This window comes from Macaca mulatta, chromosome 5 (assembly GCF_049350105.2).
Source record: "Macaca mulatta isolate MMU2019108-1 chromosome 5, T2T-MMU8v2.0, whole genome shotgun sequence".
In the NCBI taxonomy this organism is placed as follows: domain Eukaryota; kingdom Metazoa; phylum Chordata; class Mammalia; order Primates; family Cercopithecidae; genus Macaca; species Macaca mulatta.
In genome coordinates, this window is record NC_133410.1 from 62,612,987 (window position 1) to 62,631,786 (window position 18,800).

The following is an 18,800-nucleotide window of genomic DNA, read 5'->3' on the forward strand; positions in this document are numbered from 1 at the left end:
GATCACACATTCATTTGGCTTTCTGGCCAGAAAAAAAAGAGTCAAAAAGCGGTTACATTAGCTTATTTCCTCTCAGGGGAACCATGGAGAAAAGAGTAACAGTCACTATTTACCAAACAAAATGCTGACAAAATATTTTTCCATTTAGGAAGATGACAAATTAGTGAAAGTGACAAAAATAAATAAAAATCTACCACACACTCAAAAAGTTGCACAATTGCCTAAAAGCCAAACTGTAATTTTCAATGTGCTGGCATTTGGCACAGAGTTCAAGATTTCAAGGAAGCAAGCCGCTCTTTTATGAACACTAACAGAAATGTCACAAGCAGCTTTTGATTAAACTATGATTGTCAGAGTATATAGGAATGAACTAACATATGGCATTTTTTAAATAAACTACTAACCATATCCAGTGGTTTCACAATTAAAAAATGGTTCATTGCTTACAAAAGTTCCCCTAGACCCAGCTGTCTTCCAAAACAGTCCCACTGCCTGACTCTGAATTTCCTCTGTCATCAGGCAGATTAACCAAGAGGCCAGCCTTGGATTTGGTGTGGACACTCAGGGTAGCATCTTTGTAAAAGCTGGACCTTAGTCTAGCTTTATCTTGTGGCTGAACAAAGACTCGAGGTAACCTCCTATAAAAAGTGTAAACTGAATTGCAAAGTTATATTAAATAATCTGCTAGAAGACTAGGGTATGTTTTAAAAGAATTTTTAGAAAGCTAAAGATATTTATCATATGGTATGCTGGTAGTGTTTTAAAATCAGGTATTAGGAAAAGGACTAGCATAACTAAAAGACGAGGCCGAAGTTTCTTACAGGAGGAACATCTTGTAGAGATGAGTCTAAAACCAACACAAAGAGGTAATGATAATATAAGAATAAAGGGAAGATAGTTAGATAATCACTGTGATCATTTGAAAATCATGGTGAAAAAACTATCCCTGGGAATCTAAAGATAAGGCAGGTAGAGGCCACTTGAAACCGGTTTGAGGACAGGATGTAGAGAGCTGGTCCTATTAAGTTATAGAGAGCTCTATTTTGAGGGAGTAAGATGTTAGTCCTTGCCATTCACCCAGTGATTTTTCTGTTTTTATTTAATCTCATTGTCTTTTTTGATGGAGTTCCTCTACTTCCTCTGCTTTTTCTCAGAATAAGTCATGTCCTCTCTCTCCTTTTACTTTCAGTGTTATCCCTGCACTTCCCCCTCTATTCCCTATGACTCGCCAAAATACAGAAATCAGAGACATGTTTAAAACTCAATTGTTATTTAAAAATAAATATATTCTCCAGGTTGTTTTTTCTTCTTATACATTGCCCTGATTTCTTTTTCATCTGCACTTGTATGAGTCTTTTACTAAATTAAAGGTTCCCTACTCCCACTCAGTCACTAAAGACAGCACCTTCGCTCCATCTGCCAAAAGAGGAAAGCACCTCGGCCACTTCTTCCTATATGCAAAAATGTACAAAGAACACCCTGAAATTTATCCTATTGTATTCACTGCTTAGATGTTTTACTAATGTCAGAAAGAATCATAAAATAATAGGATAAAAGAGGCTTAAGGAAAATGTAGCATAGACAGATTTCCAAAGTCAGTTTCATGAAGAGCAAAAAATCTGTAAACCTTCCAAGTTTGGCTGGAGCATGCAAACAACAGCACAGAAAACTTTCCTAAAGGCACACATCCATACTTTTCAAAAACTTTGGTTAGCATTTGATCTAACTGAAGTGGCCACTGGAATGCCAGCCACCTATCTTCAGTCTTTCTTAACCGGAGTATCTTCTGCTCAAAATCTATATTTAGGAATTAGAGGAGCAAGGGAGAGTATTAGCTGTGGCTGTGTGTGTACATCAGTAAAAAATAATCTAAAATCTTTCTGAAGCATTTTTGCCCATTTGCTTGGTTGTTTTGTTTGTGGCATTCAGCAGTGTCACAAGAAGTAACAAAGTACAATTAGACAAATAATTGACTTAGGATTTTATAGTTGCTCATGCGTGTGTTCTGGATACTGAGTGAATCCGCAGTAAATTTCTAGTTATAGCAATTGCTATTTCCATACCTTGGTAACAGAAATTGCCCTATTTTCTGAGGAAAACAACTTCAGCTTTGAACGAACACAGCTAGCTAGACAGCCTACATGTTTATTGTACATTTGCATCCAGAAGTCATATTTTCCATTACACTTAAATTATTCCTACCCAAAATCTCATAAATGAAGTAGAATCAGTTAAATATAATCGCTCTATCTCATGGTATTTGTGGCAAAATTTCGGTAACTGACAAAAGATAATTTTGCTACAAATTGTTGAATCACAATACCATCACCATCAGAAGTAGAATCAGTTAAATATAATCGCTCTATCTCATGGTCTTCGTGGCAAAATTTTGGTAACTGACAAAAGATAATTTTGCTACAAATTGTTGAATCACAATACCATCACCAACAGGAGTAGTTTTTAAGTAAGGATATCAGGTGCAACATGTTTTTTTAAATAATAGAATTCTGCTAATTGGCAAATAGCAAAAGAATAAAACATTCCAGTGATGCTCTTGTTTCAGAATCAGTAAATAATAATCCTGACATGGGTGCTAAAGTCATCTTATTTCATCTCTGAAAGCAACATGGACCTTCATCTGTACATCTATTCCAGATACACATATAGTACCAACTCTTAAAGTTCTCTATTTAAAAAAAAACTCCACAAACAGCCTCGGTGACACATTCAGTAATTAACAAATATCACTGTCATAAGTAACCTCTTTTATGCTCTATCCTCATTCAACACAGAGGAATATGAACCCTAAATAAATAATCGTAAGCAAAGGCAGGCTTATTCCAATTCAGAAAGCTATAGAGTTCTTTAGAGAAATGTCGTCTTATAATATTTTGCATTCCAACACTTAACTACATGTTTTCATGCATTTTAATATTTTAACATATTTCTCATGAGAAAAAAAGTACACACAGGTAGCACTTTTATCTCTGTTTTAAAAACATGGACAATTTCTATTTTAATTCTGTACAAATTAGTTATTGCAAATTGTAGAACTGCAGCATTAAAAAAATGACTTTTCCTGGTATTCTCTCTTCTTATTTCACCATGATTCAACTCACTCTATTGGACAGTTCTTTGGTTATTTATATTTTAATCACATTTCAGTAAGGATTTAGGCTGGAGGGACAGCATTTTCTTAACCAAGATAGTTGTAAATTTTCTTGGATAGACCAGATTATTTTAACCCAATGGGTAATTTCTGGGCATTTTATTTACCTATCCATTCAACAAATATGCTATTGCAGAACATGATTCAAAAGAAGTATGTGATACTGCCTCTGCCTTTGAGTCTCTAATGATGATACTGAAGAGATGACATACACCTGAATGACAGAGGTAAGTCACCACTTGAAGCATTACAGATCTAAGTATCAGATTGTGTAATGTAGATAATACTTGCTGCAAGAGTTCAAAACCTGGGGAAGTCCTTATGAATTCATAAAAATGAACTTAAAGTGGCCTTGCTGAGACAGAATATACCTATATTTTTCATTAAACTGCGTAAAATATTGAAAGTAGCAGAGGAAACTTTGTTACATTGTCGCTTTACTCATTACTTTAAGTAATGATGAGCAATAGAAGGATTTTTTGTTTGTTTGTTATTTAATTAAGGAGAGACTATAGAACTAATATTTTAGATGTCTGGCAGCCTTGTCTGAAATAGCTCCCTTCTATTTCAAGGATGAACTTAAGGCTGAAATTCCAAATAAGAAGTATTGCCTCAGGAATTCAAAGGAAGTGGCAGACACGAGAGAAACTCTGAAGGAAAAACCAACAGGGCTCAGTGCATGGCTGGCTATGGAAGAAAAAGAACAGAGAAGGATAAAGGATAACTGGGATCTTGATTCTACATTAACCACTAAAATGGAGACTCCTTGCTCACAACACCTCTATAAAAGTGATGAAAAGTCAAGTAAGACTCCTATCCATGGGAAAGTTATTAGAAGAGCCTAACATTCCTGCCTCCAGATTGTGGTCATGGAAGAATTCCGGAGAATTTATTTATAGAGTAGGCCCATGGTCCCTCACCCCAACTACTTCTGCATTTATGAGTTCACACTCATAAAGCACTGAATTTAAATCCCCGGTATTAAGAACCCTTGTCCTTTAAGAATTATTTCCTTCTATATGAAAAATTTCCTAAATAGAACACTGTTTCAAGAAGACTCTTGCCAATATCTTTCATTTTTTCAGTGCATTCAAATCACACACACACACTCACACAAACTCACAAATACACATTCAGGCTTCCTGCCTTGTAAATGGATGAACCCCAAACCACAGGATGTGACCTGCCTTCCTCTTAGGTGGTAATTCCTGTGGCAGACAGTCATTTATACCCCAATTACTTCACTAAAGTAAATTTCACACCTTAAATTCCACACACTATTCTGGTTTTCCCCCATTTTCCACCCTAAGTCACAATCTCTTTTTAGCCCTGAGTACCCCAGCACCTGGAGTACACTAGAACCCTTTGAGGCCTCCTGAACTCATAAGTCACTATAAATAGCAACAACATCAACTCTCCCATGACACGTGTAAACACACTATTCATAACATCTCATGGCATGATAACATGGAATAACTATTAGAATAGAATAGCCAGTGGCAACAAGAAATGAATAGTGTAAAATCTGCCATTTGAAGGGCACTTCAAGGTGACTTCAAGAAAGCTGCATTTCAGAAACTCAAGGCTCTCTAAGAGACTTATGCAGTTAACTGGCTAAAGAAGCAGAAGCACCATGACACAGTCCTCTTGTATTCATCAGCATCACAGAGGAATAAACAAAATTATTTGTACCACACAAAACACAACATTGTTGAGCCAACCCATTGCCACCAAAAACACAAGTATGCCAAATATTTTTCCTTTCTGCACAACACTGCCTCTAAATTGCTGACTTGTCCCACCCAACAGCCCTTCTTAACCAGATTAATTTCACAAAGAAACACAAAGAAAGAGATCCTTCTTATAAAAGAGAGAACAGCCTATTTGATTCCAGGCGTCCAGAATGGGGTATTACAACTGCCGACTAAATTCAAGGACACCCTTGGTACACCAAGCCACTTGCTGGTGGCAGTCTTCCACACCAAAGAGCAGCACGAGAGACAGCACCTCTGCCCCTTGAAGTCCTTGTTCCCTTGGTCCTGTCACCTGCCAGCCAATATCCAGACTGACACTCGCTGGCAAGATAAGAGACTGAATTTAGATTGCTTCTCCCAAATATGCCATTGGGAGCCAAGAGCTAAGCCAACAGCTAAAGCAAAAGAATAGCTAGTGAGAATTTGTGGCAGAAAAGACCAGACGAGCTTAAAGATTAGTGGTTATTGTTTACAAGGAATTAAGCTCTACAGAGTTTTAGCCTGAAGTTTTTGGCATTACCTGTGTATGATGGATAGGAAAAGATGAGCTTGAAGAAGGCAATCATAGTAACTCAAAATAATAACTGCTAACCATTATTGCTGACTGTATGCAGCGCTCACTTCATGTTCAGAATACTATGATTAAAATCGATCATCCCCTTTTTACATATGAGGAAAGTAGAGCACAAAGAAGTAAAGTAAATAACCAAGGTTACACTGCTGGTATGAACTGGGATTCAAACTCAAATAATCTGGCTCAAATGTGCACTCTTAACTGCTCTGATATGCTCCCTTTCCAGTAAAATCACAACACAAATGTCCCTTCTGAAAAGGCAAACTATATGTTTTAAACTATTTTTTAATATAAAAAAATTTTGTACTCAGACCTAAAGACAAAGTACTTCCTCCTACTTATATAAGGTGAAAAATAGAGAAGAGGATGAAAGAGATGGTATAGTTTTATTGTGTTTGTGTTTTGTTTTGTTTTTTAAACTGGGACAGGTCTACCTCATTTTCACACATTTCCAAAGCCTTCTCTCCTATATATAGATCAATTTTTGAGAATGTCAATGGCATGTAGAAAATTAAAGAAATCTTACTTTATGGTATCTAAATTAAGGATCTTTCCTGAAAACATTTTAAAAATCAAGAAAAAGTACAAATGTACCCAGAAGTATGAGGTCAGGTTGGGAGGGGCGTGCACTGGGAAAAGGGGAAGTCAAATGACACAACACCAAATATTCTTGGCTCTTATGAAAAGCTACTCTGTTCATTTACCCGGAAGCACCAAACAAAAGCAGCTGCCCATTTCTCTGTTTCGGTTTCCTGAATATAACTGGATCACCAACCAGCATCCATTGTCCCAGGCTCACAGAACAATGTTCACTAGCATAAATCCGTCAGTTCTGGTACACATCCAAAAAGCTAAAAAAGAATACCACAAGACTGAATGAGTGTCTATATGGACATACCTAGCACTATGATTCCACAACGGGCAAGACCTGTGTGTGAGAGGCAGTTAGCACCTCCAAGCATGAACGCATGTTCACGCTTGTCAAGAAACATCTCACACATCAGATCAAAATGCTGAACAGGATGTTCTGTTTGTAGCTTTGTTTCCTACCATCTTACACATCTTCAGGATCTCTACAGTCACAAAGTAGCCTGTGATGCCCCCATAAGTATCCCTGGACACTAACAAAATGTGAGGCACAGAGGCCAAAACCATCTAGTCTGGGAAGGTGTGCTGTGTGTCCAAACCTATCTCAGCCAGGACCACCTTCCCACCCACTTTTTGGGCAACCCTCAGAGGATGGCAGCTGCTAACTTAGAAAAAAAAAATGCACAGTGGAGGAGGCAAAAGGATTATTTTTAAGAAAGAGCACAATCTAACTTTTCTCTCAACCACCCACTCCACACCACCTCCTCATTCCCTTGTCTCTCCTGCTTGTTCTTCCATTTCGCTTTCCTTCCCCAGCTTCTCTCTCCCCGTGGCTCAGTGCACCACGCTCTCACACACGTTTCCTTCTCTGTGTCCCCAGCTGGGACACCAGCTCTGACGCCACACTGGGAATAGCAGCTGTGAAAGGACTTGGAGCTGCTGCTGAGCTCAGAGGGGGATATGAAGCTAGCTCGCTTCCTCCTCAGAGCTCCAAATGTGTAAAAATCAAACACTCATTTATTTTTTAGAAACCCGGTCTTGACACCAAAGCTATGAAGAAAATAGAAAGCGTTAGGTTATAAACTAAATGAACCTGTTAATTATGCCATCTTCTTAATGTGCCTAATACTGGAAGATATTTCGTTTACTTCTTAAAAATGCCCTTTCATGTGTTTGTAGAGACAGGGTCTCACTACATTGCCACGGAAAAAGCACAGCAGCTATTCACAGGGCTAATCATGGAGCATTACAGTTTCGAACTCCTGGGCTCTGATGATCCTCCCACCTCAGCCTCTGGAGTAGCTGCGACTATAGGCATGTGCCACGGTGCCAGCTCATGCCACCTTAATATGGCTTCCGAAGGGGGGCTGCCTGAGTTCTCTGTGGAATAGTGAGCATTTTTAAGTGTATATGAAAAATTCATGTGCCTTGCAGTTCAGTTTCATCCATCACCTGTGGTTAACAAGCAGCTCCATACACTCAGGAATTACCTACCCAGACCAAAATCCCACTTTGGCAATAGACAAAATAATGAGGCCCTTTCCAAAGTGGGATAATTAAAAGCGAAGACAAGATTTTATGTGTCAAGGGAGAAAGGCAAGGCAGGGAAATATAAACACGATGTGCCAGGCTTAAAAACAAGAAAATCAGCTGGATCTCTTATCTAGGATGTAAGAAATATTTAGACCAATAAAAGCAATGCTTACATCTTTCTCTGTAGTAATTCATTCACTCAGTTACTCCTCAATAAACATATATCAGGCACATACTATGTGCCAGGCATTGTGCGGCACGAAAGATAACAAAGCGAACTAGACAACCTGATCTTTGTTTTCATGGAGATTACAATCTAGCATCAGCTCAAGACAAACCTGTAGGCTCTCAAAAATCATGTGTTAAAACATGTATTCTGAAGGAAACATAAGGCATTGAGAAAGAATAATGAAGGGGAATCTGCACTAGAGAGAGTAGTAAGGAAAGGACTCTCTGAAGAGGTAAAATGTAAAAGCCAGAACATAAAGGAACAGAAAAGCTAACCAGGACAAGAATGGGCTGACCATTTCAGGTAGACAAGTTTGCATGAGCAAAGGCCCCGAGGCAGAAAAGGTTTTACCACCAAGGAACTACAACATCAATGGATCTGGAGTAAAGTGAGCAAGGAGAGAATGGCACATCACAGGACTAGAAAGACACTGGGCTCTGATGCTTAATTGAGGTTTCATTCTTAGGACAATGGGAAGTTTTCAGCAGAGGAAGGACATGGTCCAATTTATACTTTATGATGATCAATTGTGCCTCTCCATGAAGAAATACTTGAAAAGCAGAGACTGTTGCAGTGTCTATGCAAGACGTGATGATTCCCTGGACAAAAATGTAACAGCAAAACTGAAAAGGAACAGACAAATTCAGATCTATTTTAAATGCTGAACCAACAGAAATCATTGAAGGATTGCATATGGGGGTAAAAGCAAGGAAAGAATCAAAGATGACTCCCATCAAGTTACTATTTATATGTGTGTTATTTAGTTTTTGTTTTTCTCAGAAGTATAAGCATCACATCATGCACTGCCAGACACATGTGGGAATCTTGTCTATGGGACATGATATGTCTATGGACATAAGCAACTCAAACACCACAGGTCACAGAACAACATAAATTGTTATGTGGCTGTTCTTGAGAGACAATAATAGTATACTAGGCAAGTATTTCATTAAGTCAGTTTTCCCACAAGAATTTTGTCATTATGTTGGTGCCAGAGCCCCATGGCTTCCCCCAAAATCGTGGGGTTAAACGTCTTTCTATGTCTAGGTGCAAAAACTCTGACTTTTAAACAGAACTGTACCAAATAATTAACTACCAATCCATCAAAGCAGCTGAGGATATACAGCAATTTCTAAGAGGACCTTCGTGTTAAATTGGATAACTCATATCAAATATGCCAAAGGCATATTAGTGTGTAACTTATTGATCAGCAGGAACAAAACTATAAAATGCATATTTATAAATAATTTTTTACTATCACTGAACAATTTAGTCCTTGACAACTGTCTCTCCATAGGATCCCTTCAGAAAGCCAGTATACAACATAATGCAGTATTCCCCCAGGAAGACACCTCTGAGGGGAAAAAGAATGGATTGCCTTGTTTATTTTACATGCTGTATTCAAACTGGGCCCCAAATGCCACAGAATGCAACAGTATTCTGTGGTTGATACACATGGGGTCTTAGCATCTTCCTGATCTGTTCATTCCTTATGACCTATCTGAGTGCTGCTGGCACTGTTTCCCTTGCCCTTCTCAAAAGCTGATAAATAATTTTAATCTCAAAATTCCTGGGCCCATTTGTCTAGGTAAGCACCTCTTTACTTTTTAACATTTATAGTGATGATGCACTCTTGTTCTTAAACTGAAGAATGAAAGACAAGTTATAAAAGACACAGAGAGAGGGAGAGAAAGAGAGAGAGAGAGAACGAGAAAGAGAGAGCAGACAATCACATGCACAATGGACAGAACACCTGACACTGGCTCAGGCCTTGACAGAGAGATACAGAGTAAATCGAGATAAACGGTAGTCATTTATTTGGAAGAGAATGTTATCTTTTGTTCCTCCAGACTATTAACTGTGCCATGTTTATGTGCATTTGAAGGACTTTTCTCAAAACAGACTCCACTACGTTAATCGATATATAAAGGATCCCTTTCAGACAGACTTTCCCCCAGGACTTCAGTGAAAAGTACATAACTTGAGTCTCCTGCCTTCTGGTCCTTCAAAGTCTTAAATTTATTTCAATGCTTTTAATTTCGATTTCGTGATCCATCTCAAGCTCTCCTCCGAGCTTTTGTCTTTAATTCAATGGTCCACCTGTATTGCTCCTCTCAGCACCGCACTTGTCTAGTTTCCTAAGCCACCTGCTCAGTTCCAACGGTGAGACTATAAAAAATTCACATCACTATGCCTCACACCCAATTTAATTTAACTCTGTAAATTCACTTTTCAACACCTTGAGCTGTTCATTCTAATTTGGCCTGTCATCACCTGCAATGACTGAACCCGATCTTTATCTGTGCCATCCATAATGCATTTTATTGCAGGGTCCATATTTCTGCAACTGTAGCAAAGACATGAAGAATGTACAGAGCTCTGCCAACATGAAAAGCTGTCACTGTGTAACTCCTGTTGGGGAATCTTCCAAAATTGGCATGTGTTTCTACTGCACATATTCATTCTCAGTTCAGCCACAATATTTGGTCCATGTAGCCAAATATTCTCCACATTAAAGAAACAAAAAGCAACATAAATATACACCTAAACACACAGCCTATCCTATCACTCGAATCCAAGGGTGTTCTTTGACCTCCTGCTGTTCTGCTCTTAGCAACACTTTTATCCATTGTATGACATTTAATACATCCAACATCTTAATAACTGTGTCACTCTACAGACCTCTCTTACAGGATGATTTTCCACAATTCCTATTTAAATCACTGACCTGGCTCACAACCTGGTTAAATGTCACCTGTAATGCTGACATTTGGAAAGATATGTAAATATATAGACATACACTCTCATCTTCACCTACTGTCTCAATAGAACCTATTTCTAAGCACAAATAATGCAAAAGATTCTTTCAGTCTTCCAGTTACTGTTTATTGATATAGTTAAATAAATACCATCTGTAACACAACCCTATTAATATTACACATAAAAATGTAGAATACACAGCTATGCCTAAACTTTGTCAGGCCTTTTCTGATCAACTCAGAATCTTACCAGATGACCTTCTAGATCAACCTGCTGGTACAAGCAAAGCATCTCCACAGACATTATCCTTTAGAACAGACCATCTCAGTATTACAGTGGCCCTCCCCGTTAGCCACAGGATTCAAAAAGGTGTCCTTCTCAAAGATGTGGGAGTGAGGCAGAGAGAGGCACCAACGCTCAGAGTACTCACTGAGAGGTTTTAGGATGCTGCTGCTGGATTCATCAGCATTTTCAATATCTGATTTGTCAGAGTAGTTCTCAGAGATTCTCTCCTTTTCCTTCTTTTCTTTGTGGCCTGCCTTTCTCTTGTGACGTCTCCTTCTCCTGTAACTCTTCGGCACATGGACTCCGATGTAAATAGTATGGTGGCCTAAAGGAAGGTACACGAATGACCAGTCAGTTCAAACCACATTCTGTATTGCAGATAAATTGCATAAGATGCACAGATCAGAAGAAAATGTCTATAAATTCAACATTACCATCCTATATTTAACAAACTCTAGAAAAATAAAATTTCCTCCCAATTTTCAATTAGCTTCAGTATAATTCAAGCTAGTGGTTGACACCAGGACTCTGTGACAGCCTACTCTAATTCTGTCCAGATAGACTACTTTTGTTTAGGAAAACCAAGGAATATCAAACTGGAAATCAGGAATCCTTCATGTTGGTCATACCTCTGCCATCAATTAGCTGTGTGACCTTAAGCATGTATCTCTTAACCACTCTGGGCCTCAACTTCATCATTTCTAGAAGGAGAGACTTAAACTGGGTAGTCCCTAGAGGCCCCTCCAGTTTCAACCTTACATGAGTCTATGATTGTACTGGGTAGGGTTAGTGTCTGCTGGAAAAGGAGCTGCTGGCGCTGCAAAAACAAAGATTTAACTCAAAGTTCAAAAAGTCATTTTGCAGGGGGTAAGGCTTTACATTAAAACTTTTTTTTTTTTTTACCAAATCAGCAAAATAGAGACTTAGAACTGGGACAAACTGAGAAAAATAAGACATACTTGGAGAAAAGATTTTAGAAATACTCAAACGTTCACACTAGGAAACAGCTAAAATGAATGTCAGCTACAGTGCCATTCTCATTTTTCTTTTTTCGTTTCCAAAAGTTTCTAAAAACTGGTTGTTGCAATGATAAAAATAAACCGAGCCCAGCAAAAATTGCCTTGAAGAGAAGGGCATGAGGAAAAAAGATTGTGAAATGCTTTCAGCTCTCTAGATGGAAGGAGCTGCAAAACTGACAAGTGGTATTATTTTTACAAAATCTAATAAGACAAAAAAGAAAGAAACTCAAAGTTCCACATCATTTTTTAAAATTGGAAAACTTCTACTTTCACTTTAAATACAGTGTAACTTCTGTATTTTAGGAACTACCATTTCAGAAATAATGTGAACACTTTTTTTCTGAACTGCAAATTAGATAAGATTTTCTCATCTATGGGTTTTATTTCCCATTTCTGGAAGTATTCCTTGATGACAACTTTGCAGTGCCACAGCCAGTATCACGTATCTACATCCAAATACATGTACATACAGTATGTATGATACAAACTGTCACGAACTACTTTCCACAGTAACCTACGGGGTATATCTAAAAACACCATAATTGGCAGAGGTGTTTCCTTAAATTGGCAGCCTTAAAAGAATTATATGCTCCTTCAGGAAAGATATTCCGGCTAAGCAACGCAGAACCTAAGTGAATGGGTTAGTATTCAAAAGAAGACATCAGATGCTTGAATGAAGTTGGAGGCATCTTTACATAAAGCAGGACCTCCTTCCCAACACACACGCAGCAACTCAGCTACTACAAAACACAGTGAGATTCTCCCCACAGAATGTGTGCCAGTGAGAAATGTATCATGTCTAACCATTTGCAAGTAAATGGTTCTCATGGGAAAACTATATTATACTAGGAAGTAGGAAATGTCTCAGAAACAATGTGAATTAAGAAACAGTGTCAATTGTTTCCTGTGCTCCAGTTACTGAGGGAGTCCTGAAGTTTTATCTCAACTCTCAACAATGTAAGTGAGCAAAGCCAACCAATTGCTTCAATAAATCAAACACGAAATGCTTGGTTGTTTTCAAGAAAACACACACAAATTAAGAGGTTGGAAAATTTTTATTAACCTGTCACATTAAATATTTTCTATTCACCTTATTAAATAGGGCAAATAAGCAAAAAATGGTAATGAAGCTACATTGCCATAATGATGTTATATAGAAAGATTTTTAAAATTATATTTAGCCAAATCTGCATAGTACATTTGATCAAATCATTTAATTGACAGTCTATATGGTGGATAAGATGCTAAGGTAAGATTTCTGGCTAGGAAGTGTCATCGTTGTCAATCTAATGAAAGAGTTAGGCCAGTTCAGAAAGTGAGCCGCCAAACCCTGGAGAGAAATGCACTTGACTTTTTGGAGCCTACTTTGAGTTGCAGTAAGTGGTGCCATTTTGTTCGCATCATCATGATAGGCATCCTCTCAGCAACAGATTCTGTCTATCCCCATTTCCTCCAACGCCTCCTTCTTGGTATTCCCTGTGCACTTCCACACAGGTGTGGGAACTTTCAGAATTGACACTGTGCTATGGAGTGCTATGGTGCCCAGATGCCAAGCAGAAATGTGGTTCCTCTCAAGACATGCCAAATTTTAGGCATTTAAAAATCAGCTTTATTGGGGTGTAATTTATAAACAATAAAATCCACTCATTTTAACGATACAGTCAGTGATTTTAGTATATTTATAGAGTTGTGCAACAATCATCATAATCCAATTTTGGAACATTTCCACCAGTCCAAAAAGATCCCTCACACCCATTTGCAGTCACTCTCTGTTCCCACTCCTGTCTAATGCAACCACTCTTGACCATTTTTTACCACTCTTAGTGATGGCCTCTGCGAAGTTACCATTCTCTGGTACGCACATGGCAAGGAACTTTTTTTAGACATCCTAGCACAATAAAATACAATATTCCCTGGATGAGGAAGATATTGCCTTCCAACAACTGGCAGAGGAAATCATGCCACTGAGCTAAGCAATTCAAAACTTAAAGTATCCTCAAAGCATCCTCCTCCCCCTCTCACACATGATTGGCAACTAAATTTTCCTTTTCTGTCTTGTGTTCAGGTAGAGGAGAAGGAACATGGTTTCATGGGCAAGCAAACCTTGACGGGCTCAGCAACAGCACTTGCTGCTTCATCAGTTACTTCTCAACCTCTCTCACTTCAGCTTCCTTGCCTATGAGAAGAGAGCAAGATAGCCTTGCTTTGGTGGATAACGTAATATAGACATGCTGTCTCAAAGGGACAATCAAATACTTCATAAGCGATATGTGCCAAGTAGCCAAAATACCAAAAGTAAAATGAGCCGCAATGGAAGCTTTCTCACTGCCCCCACAGAATACCTGTCATCATGATCAATAGAAGCAGCATTACTGTTGAAAATACGCTATGATTGATGAGAATATCCTATGTGGATCTCAGTATTTATTTTCATTAAAATCTCTTTATCTGTTTCAGGGATATGTCATGAAGACTGATGACTATTTTTAAAATTATAACTCATAAAATGACTGCAAACTCTTAGGGAAGTCACAAAGTTGAGGGTATAGTATTGTTTTACGTGTAATATGAAAAGGAGAAACTTGACAGACCAGCTTTCCAACCCAGCAAGGGACTACAAAACGGTAAGACCATTAAAGAAAGAGGGATAGTTACCTGCTTCTTATATAGAACTTTTTAGGCTAAAAAAAAAATTCTCTGCTAGAAAACTCAGGAAATACTGCTTCCGAAGATAATGTAAAAAGGAAGTGTGGAAAAAATTTTAAGAGCTATAATGTATAAGTAAGAAGTGATTGTTTTAAACTATATCAAAATAAATGCTACATTCTTGCTACTGAAACTTCATGAAGTAAAACTACTGGAATCTATACTTGACAGTGTTCATTTAGGTGTGCAGTCGAAGAGTATTCAGTCCTTGATTTGGCAGTGGCTTCAGTATCATGTGTTCAAATAAATACCCTGCATGCCTTTCTCTGACAGATGGTGCAAGTTCCCAACAAACTCTAAATATCTTGGGAATATCTCCCAATCCATACCACAGCCAGTACTACTGGAAAGAAAACATGGCTTTCCTGGGTATCTCTGAATGTCAGAAATGATCACTACGTGATTCTTGTTTCTTCCCATCCTTACATGCTCCACCCCAGTTGCAAGTAGGAAGTACTATGATGCTAAATTATCCCAATTCCTGAAATATTTCTAACCTAACTTCATACTTCTCATAGTTGCTATAATGTTTTCTGGCAAATAGAAAACTTACACTTAGTAACTCTGGAGCCATTCAAATTAAGGTGGCTTTCACAAATACACATTTTGCTACCAAGGATGATTTAACACTTTGAAGTATGAAAACCTTCAAGCCAGAAAAGGATTTTAAATCAGCCAAACTACAAATTCTATAGCTGCGTGGATGGTTAACAACATATGCCTCTATATGTAAGACAGATCTATTAGCTCCTTCCTGGGAAACACGTTGCTGTGTTTACTGTACATACAGATGATAGCAACTATTTAGTGAATGCTTACAAGCATGCCAGGCACTGCAAGGTGTTTTATATCTACCACCTCATGCAATCCTGCTCCTATCCCCCTTGTACAGGTGCAAAAACTACAGTTTGAGGAAGTCAAGGACATTATAATTAGTTAACTTTTTATGAAGTGTTCTCTTCATAAAACCCCACAGGAGAAATATGTCTCTGTTCTCAGTATCAATACTAGTTGAGTGCTTCATCACTACTTTGATGGTGTGTTCTGTAAAACATACTATGTTTATATCATAAATGTAATAACTTATTATATCTCCTTCCTCATTGGCTGCTAAAAGAAGAATAGACACATTTTAGACAAACAGGTAGTGAGTATATAGAGTTTCATGACATGCATTTTATATACTAACCTCACTCTTCCAACTTTTCAACACTTACTTTCCCTTCACCCTAAACCTTTTTGGAATAAGGTAGTATGTAATTTTTTAACCTGATATGTCAGTACTGTACTCTATCTAAAGGATCACCAAAGGACAGGTAAAATCTTTACCCAGAAGTCTACCTTTCCCTACCTCCCACCACCCATCCCCTATATCCAGCCTCTTACATACAGCTCTAAATAAACACTGAGGGATGTTCCAAATTTGATTTATAGCCACACTCTTACTCTTTCAGCTGAATTTCTGTTCTCTCCAGTTCAAAGCAAAGATTCCACAACATGCAGTATTTTATATACTTCTTTCAGAACTAATCGGCAATATTCCCAAAATATGAGTTAAATATTGCCTTCCCTGGTTTATCTAACATAACCTGGTCTTCTGCCAAGATGCCCAAAACGTGTTGAAGCTATTGCCAAGAAGAATGTAGGGAGAGCAAAATTAAGAGATTATTTTTTTAATTAAGAAAAGAAAAAATGTAGAGAGGCGGAGACCTTGGATGAGTGACAGATTATAAAAAGATTCTGCAAAGACTTTGTTAGACCAAAAAAAAAAAAAAATTATCAATTAAAAGTATATGCATAAGAAAACTTAAACCAAACCATAGTATCAAGTCCAAGCACAGTGGACATTGTGTGGTTGGCACTTTTATTTAATAATAAATATACAAGTATGTATAATCCTAAACACTTTAATAAAATACAAGTAATTTTTTTTTTTTTTGAGACAGAGTCTTGCTCTGTTGCCCAGGCTGGAGTGCAGTAGCACGATCTCGGCTCACCGCAATCTCTGCCTCCCCGGTTCAAGTGATTCTCCTGCCTCAGCCTCCTGAGTAGCTGGGATTACAGGCATGTGCCATCACGCGCAACTAATTTTTTTGTATTTTTAGTAGAGGTAGGGTTTCACCATGTTGTCTAGACTGCTTTCGAACTCCTGACCTCAAGTGATCCACTCACTTTGCCTCCCAAAGTGCTAGGATTACAGGCATAAGCCACCACGCTCAGCCAAAATACAAGTAATTTGTTAGCTTATTATTCTCAAACCCATAAGAGTGTCCATAAGCAGCTCTAATAAGATACAAGCAAAGTAACATTGCTAATTTACTGGTATAAATACCAGCTCATGAAAAGAAAACCCTCTTCAAAAAGCACAGTGTAAGTTTGCAGTTACCAAGGGGTAAACCAGCCCTTTATGAAATGTTTGCATGAGGGTCCTGACTCAGAACAAGGGATGACTTCTATTTTTATATATTGGATAAGGGCAATTTTTTACATAAAAAATAATGTATGTGTTTATTAATAGATAATTACACATTACATATGTAATTTATGTATAGATAATTTTGAATACTGATGAGTAATTTATTTTAATTTTAATGCTACCAATTACATAGGACCAGGCACGCAAGCAAATGGCAAATGTGAGGAAAAACAGGGAAATACTTTTCTTCCCACTGAACTGCATGGGAATTTTACATACTGAAAGCCTCCTAGAAATCCTCAGGGCAACCTGAGGTTCCCCAAGCAAGACTGATAAGAAATCTTAGCTTGTTACTTGATGTTTACTGAGCACAGCACTATTAATATTTAATATTTGATGATGATAATAATAGTGATAATCTCTAGGCAAGAACTAAGAGCTACAGAATAAAAGGTCTCAAAGGAGATGCAAGCTTATGATTGTTAGCTAGACTCCTGTCCTTTAGCTCAGCAAACGTATGCATCTGTCTTCCAAGAGCTCATTTTTAACAAAAGAGTTCTATTAATTACAGTCTTAGATGAAGGTGAGGAGCCTAAGACAACACACTGAAGTTAAGCTTCCTTGGCAGTTTCCATTATTAATGGCCAATAATAAAGGCAAAAACTGACTGGCTCTATAAAGTCTGAATTAGTGAATATGTTTATAGAAATACGACTTTATTATTTTCAGTGATCATCAATTATTTGAAAAGATCTTAGCTAGAAAAACAAGTATTTCCTCGTAAAGTTACTTCAGGAATCTACCTTAAGGAACTAATGGAATTAAAAATCAGGTTACCCTATGTAAACTGCAGTTCTTGACGAGTTTTTCAATCTTCAAAGTTGATTCTCCAAAATAATGTTAACTTTCCTCTAGCAAAATCTTTTATATCCGTATCTATAGATACAAAACGTATCTAAATCTATATAATTATATCTATCTAGATATAAATTTACCCATACAAATATCTATATATCTATCTCTATAGAATCTTTATAGAGAGATGATATATATATATATATTTTTAAGGCACAATCTGAATTAAACATAGTCTCCCACTGTGTCTGGTACACAAAGGTGCTCCATAAATGTTGATCCTATTTCTCCCTTCCCTTTTCAAAGTGAAAAAAACAGAGCACAGTTTTTTCTCATTCCCACCCACCTCCAGCCCTGATAATAACTAACTTGTGAACACTCTTTGTACTCCAGAACATTCACCTAGAGGAGGGCAAAAGAGTCAACCCCAGACCTATTCTTAACTTGTCCCTTAATGGGCAGTTTTAGCCATCCTACAGAGTTGAGCTCTTCAACAAAGGCAGCACCTTCCATAACCTCAGCCTTCCCTAACTCTGTCCAGAAGCAAGGGCTTGGCAATCTCCACCCCAATTTGGGTAAAGTTTCCCCCAGAGCTTTTAACGGCTCACTGTCAATCCACAGAAAACAGGTCTGTAAGTCCTTCACTTGCTCCGACAAGACAGAGTAGCGCCAAAAAGCCTAGGAAGGCCAGCACTAGGCAGAACAGTGCTCAGAGTGAACAGGAGCCACCCAGCGGGAAGACATGAACCCTCCACTTATCCCGACACCCAGAACCACCCCACAGGGGCTGCTGCATTGTAACATGCAGTACACATGCCATCAGACAAAATCCACCTGTGAGCCAAACACAAAGAACTGACAGTTTCCATCATTTCTCTTTGGTCACCATTTGCACAAGTGAATGGGAAGTAG

The 18,800-nt window shown here is 38.0% G+C and overlaps 1 protein-coding gene across 4 annotated transcripts in view; it reads right to left on the reverse strand.

Annotated features, from left to right (window-relative positions):
• SLC4A4 (solute carrier family 4 member 4) overlaps positions 1 to 18,800 on the reverse strand; it is a 430,044-nt gene that overhangs the window by 307,241 nt on the left and 104,003 nt on the right. For all 4 annotated transcript variants that reach the window (XM_078003501.1, XM_078003500.1, XM_015138561.3 and 1 more), the window contains one exon: positions 11,038 to 11,217. In XM_078003501.1, coding sequence (XP_077859627.1) covers positions 11,038 to 11,217 — 180 coding nt within the window. The remainder of the gene's footprint in view (positions 1 to 11,037; positions 11,218 to 18,800) is intronic.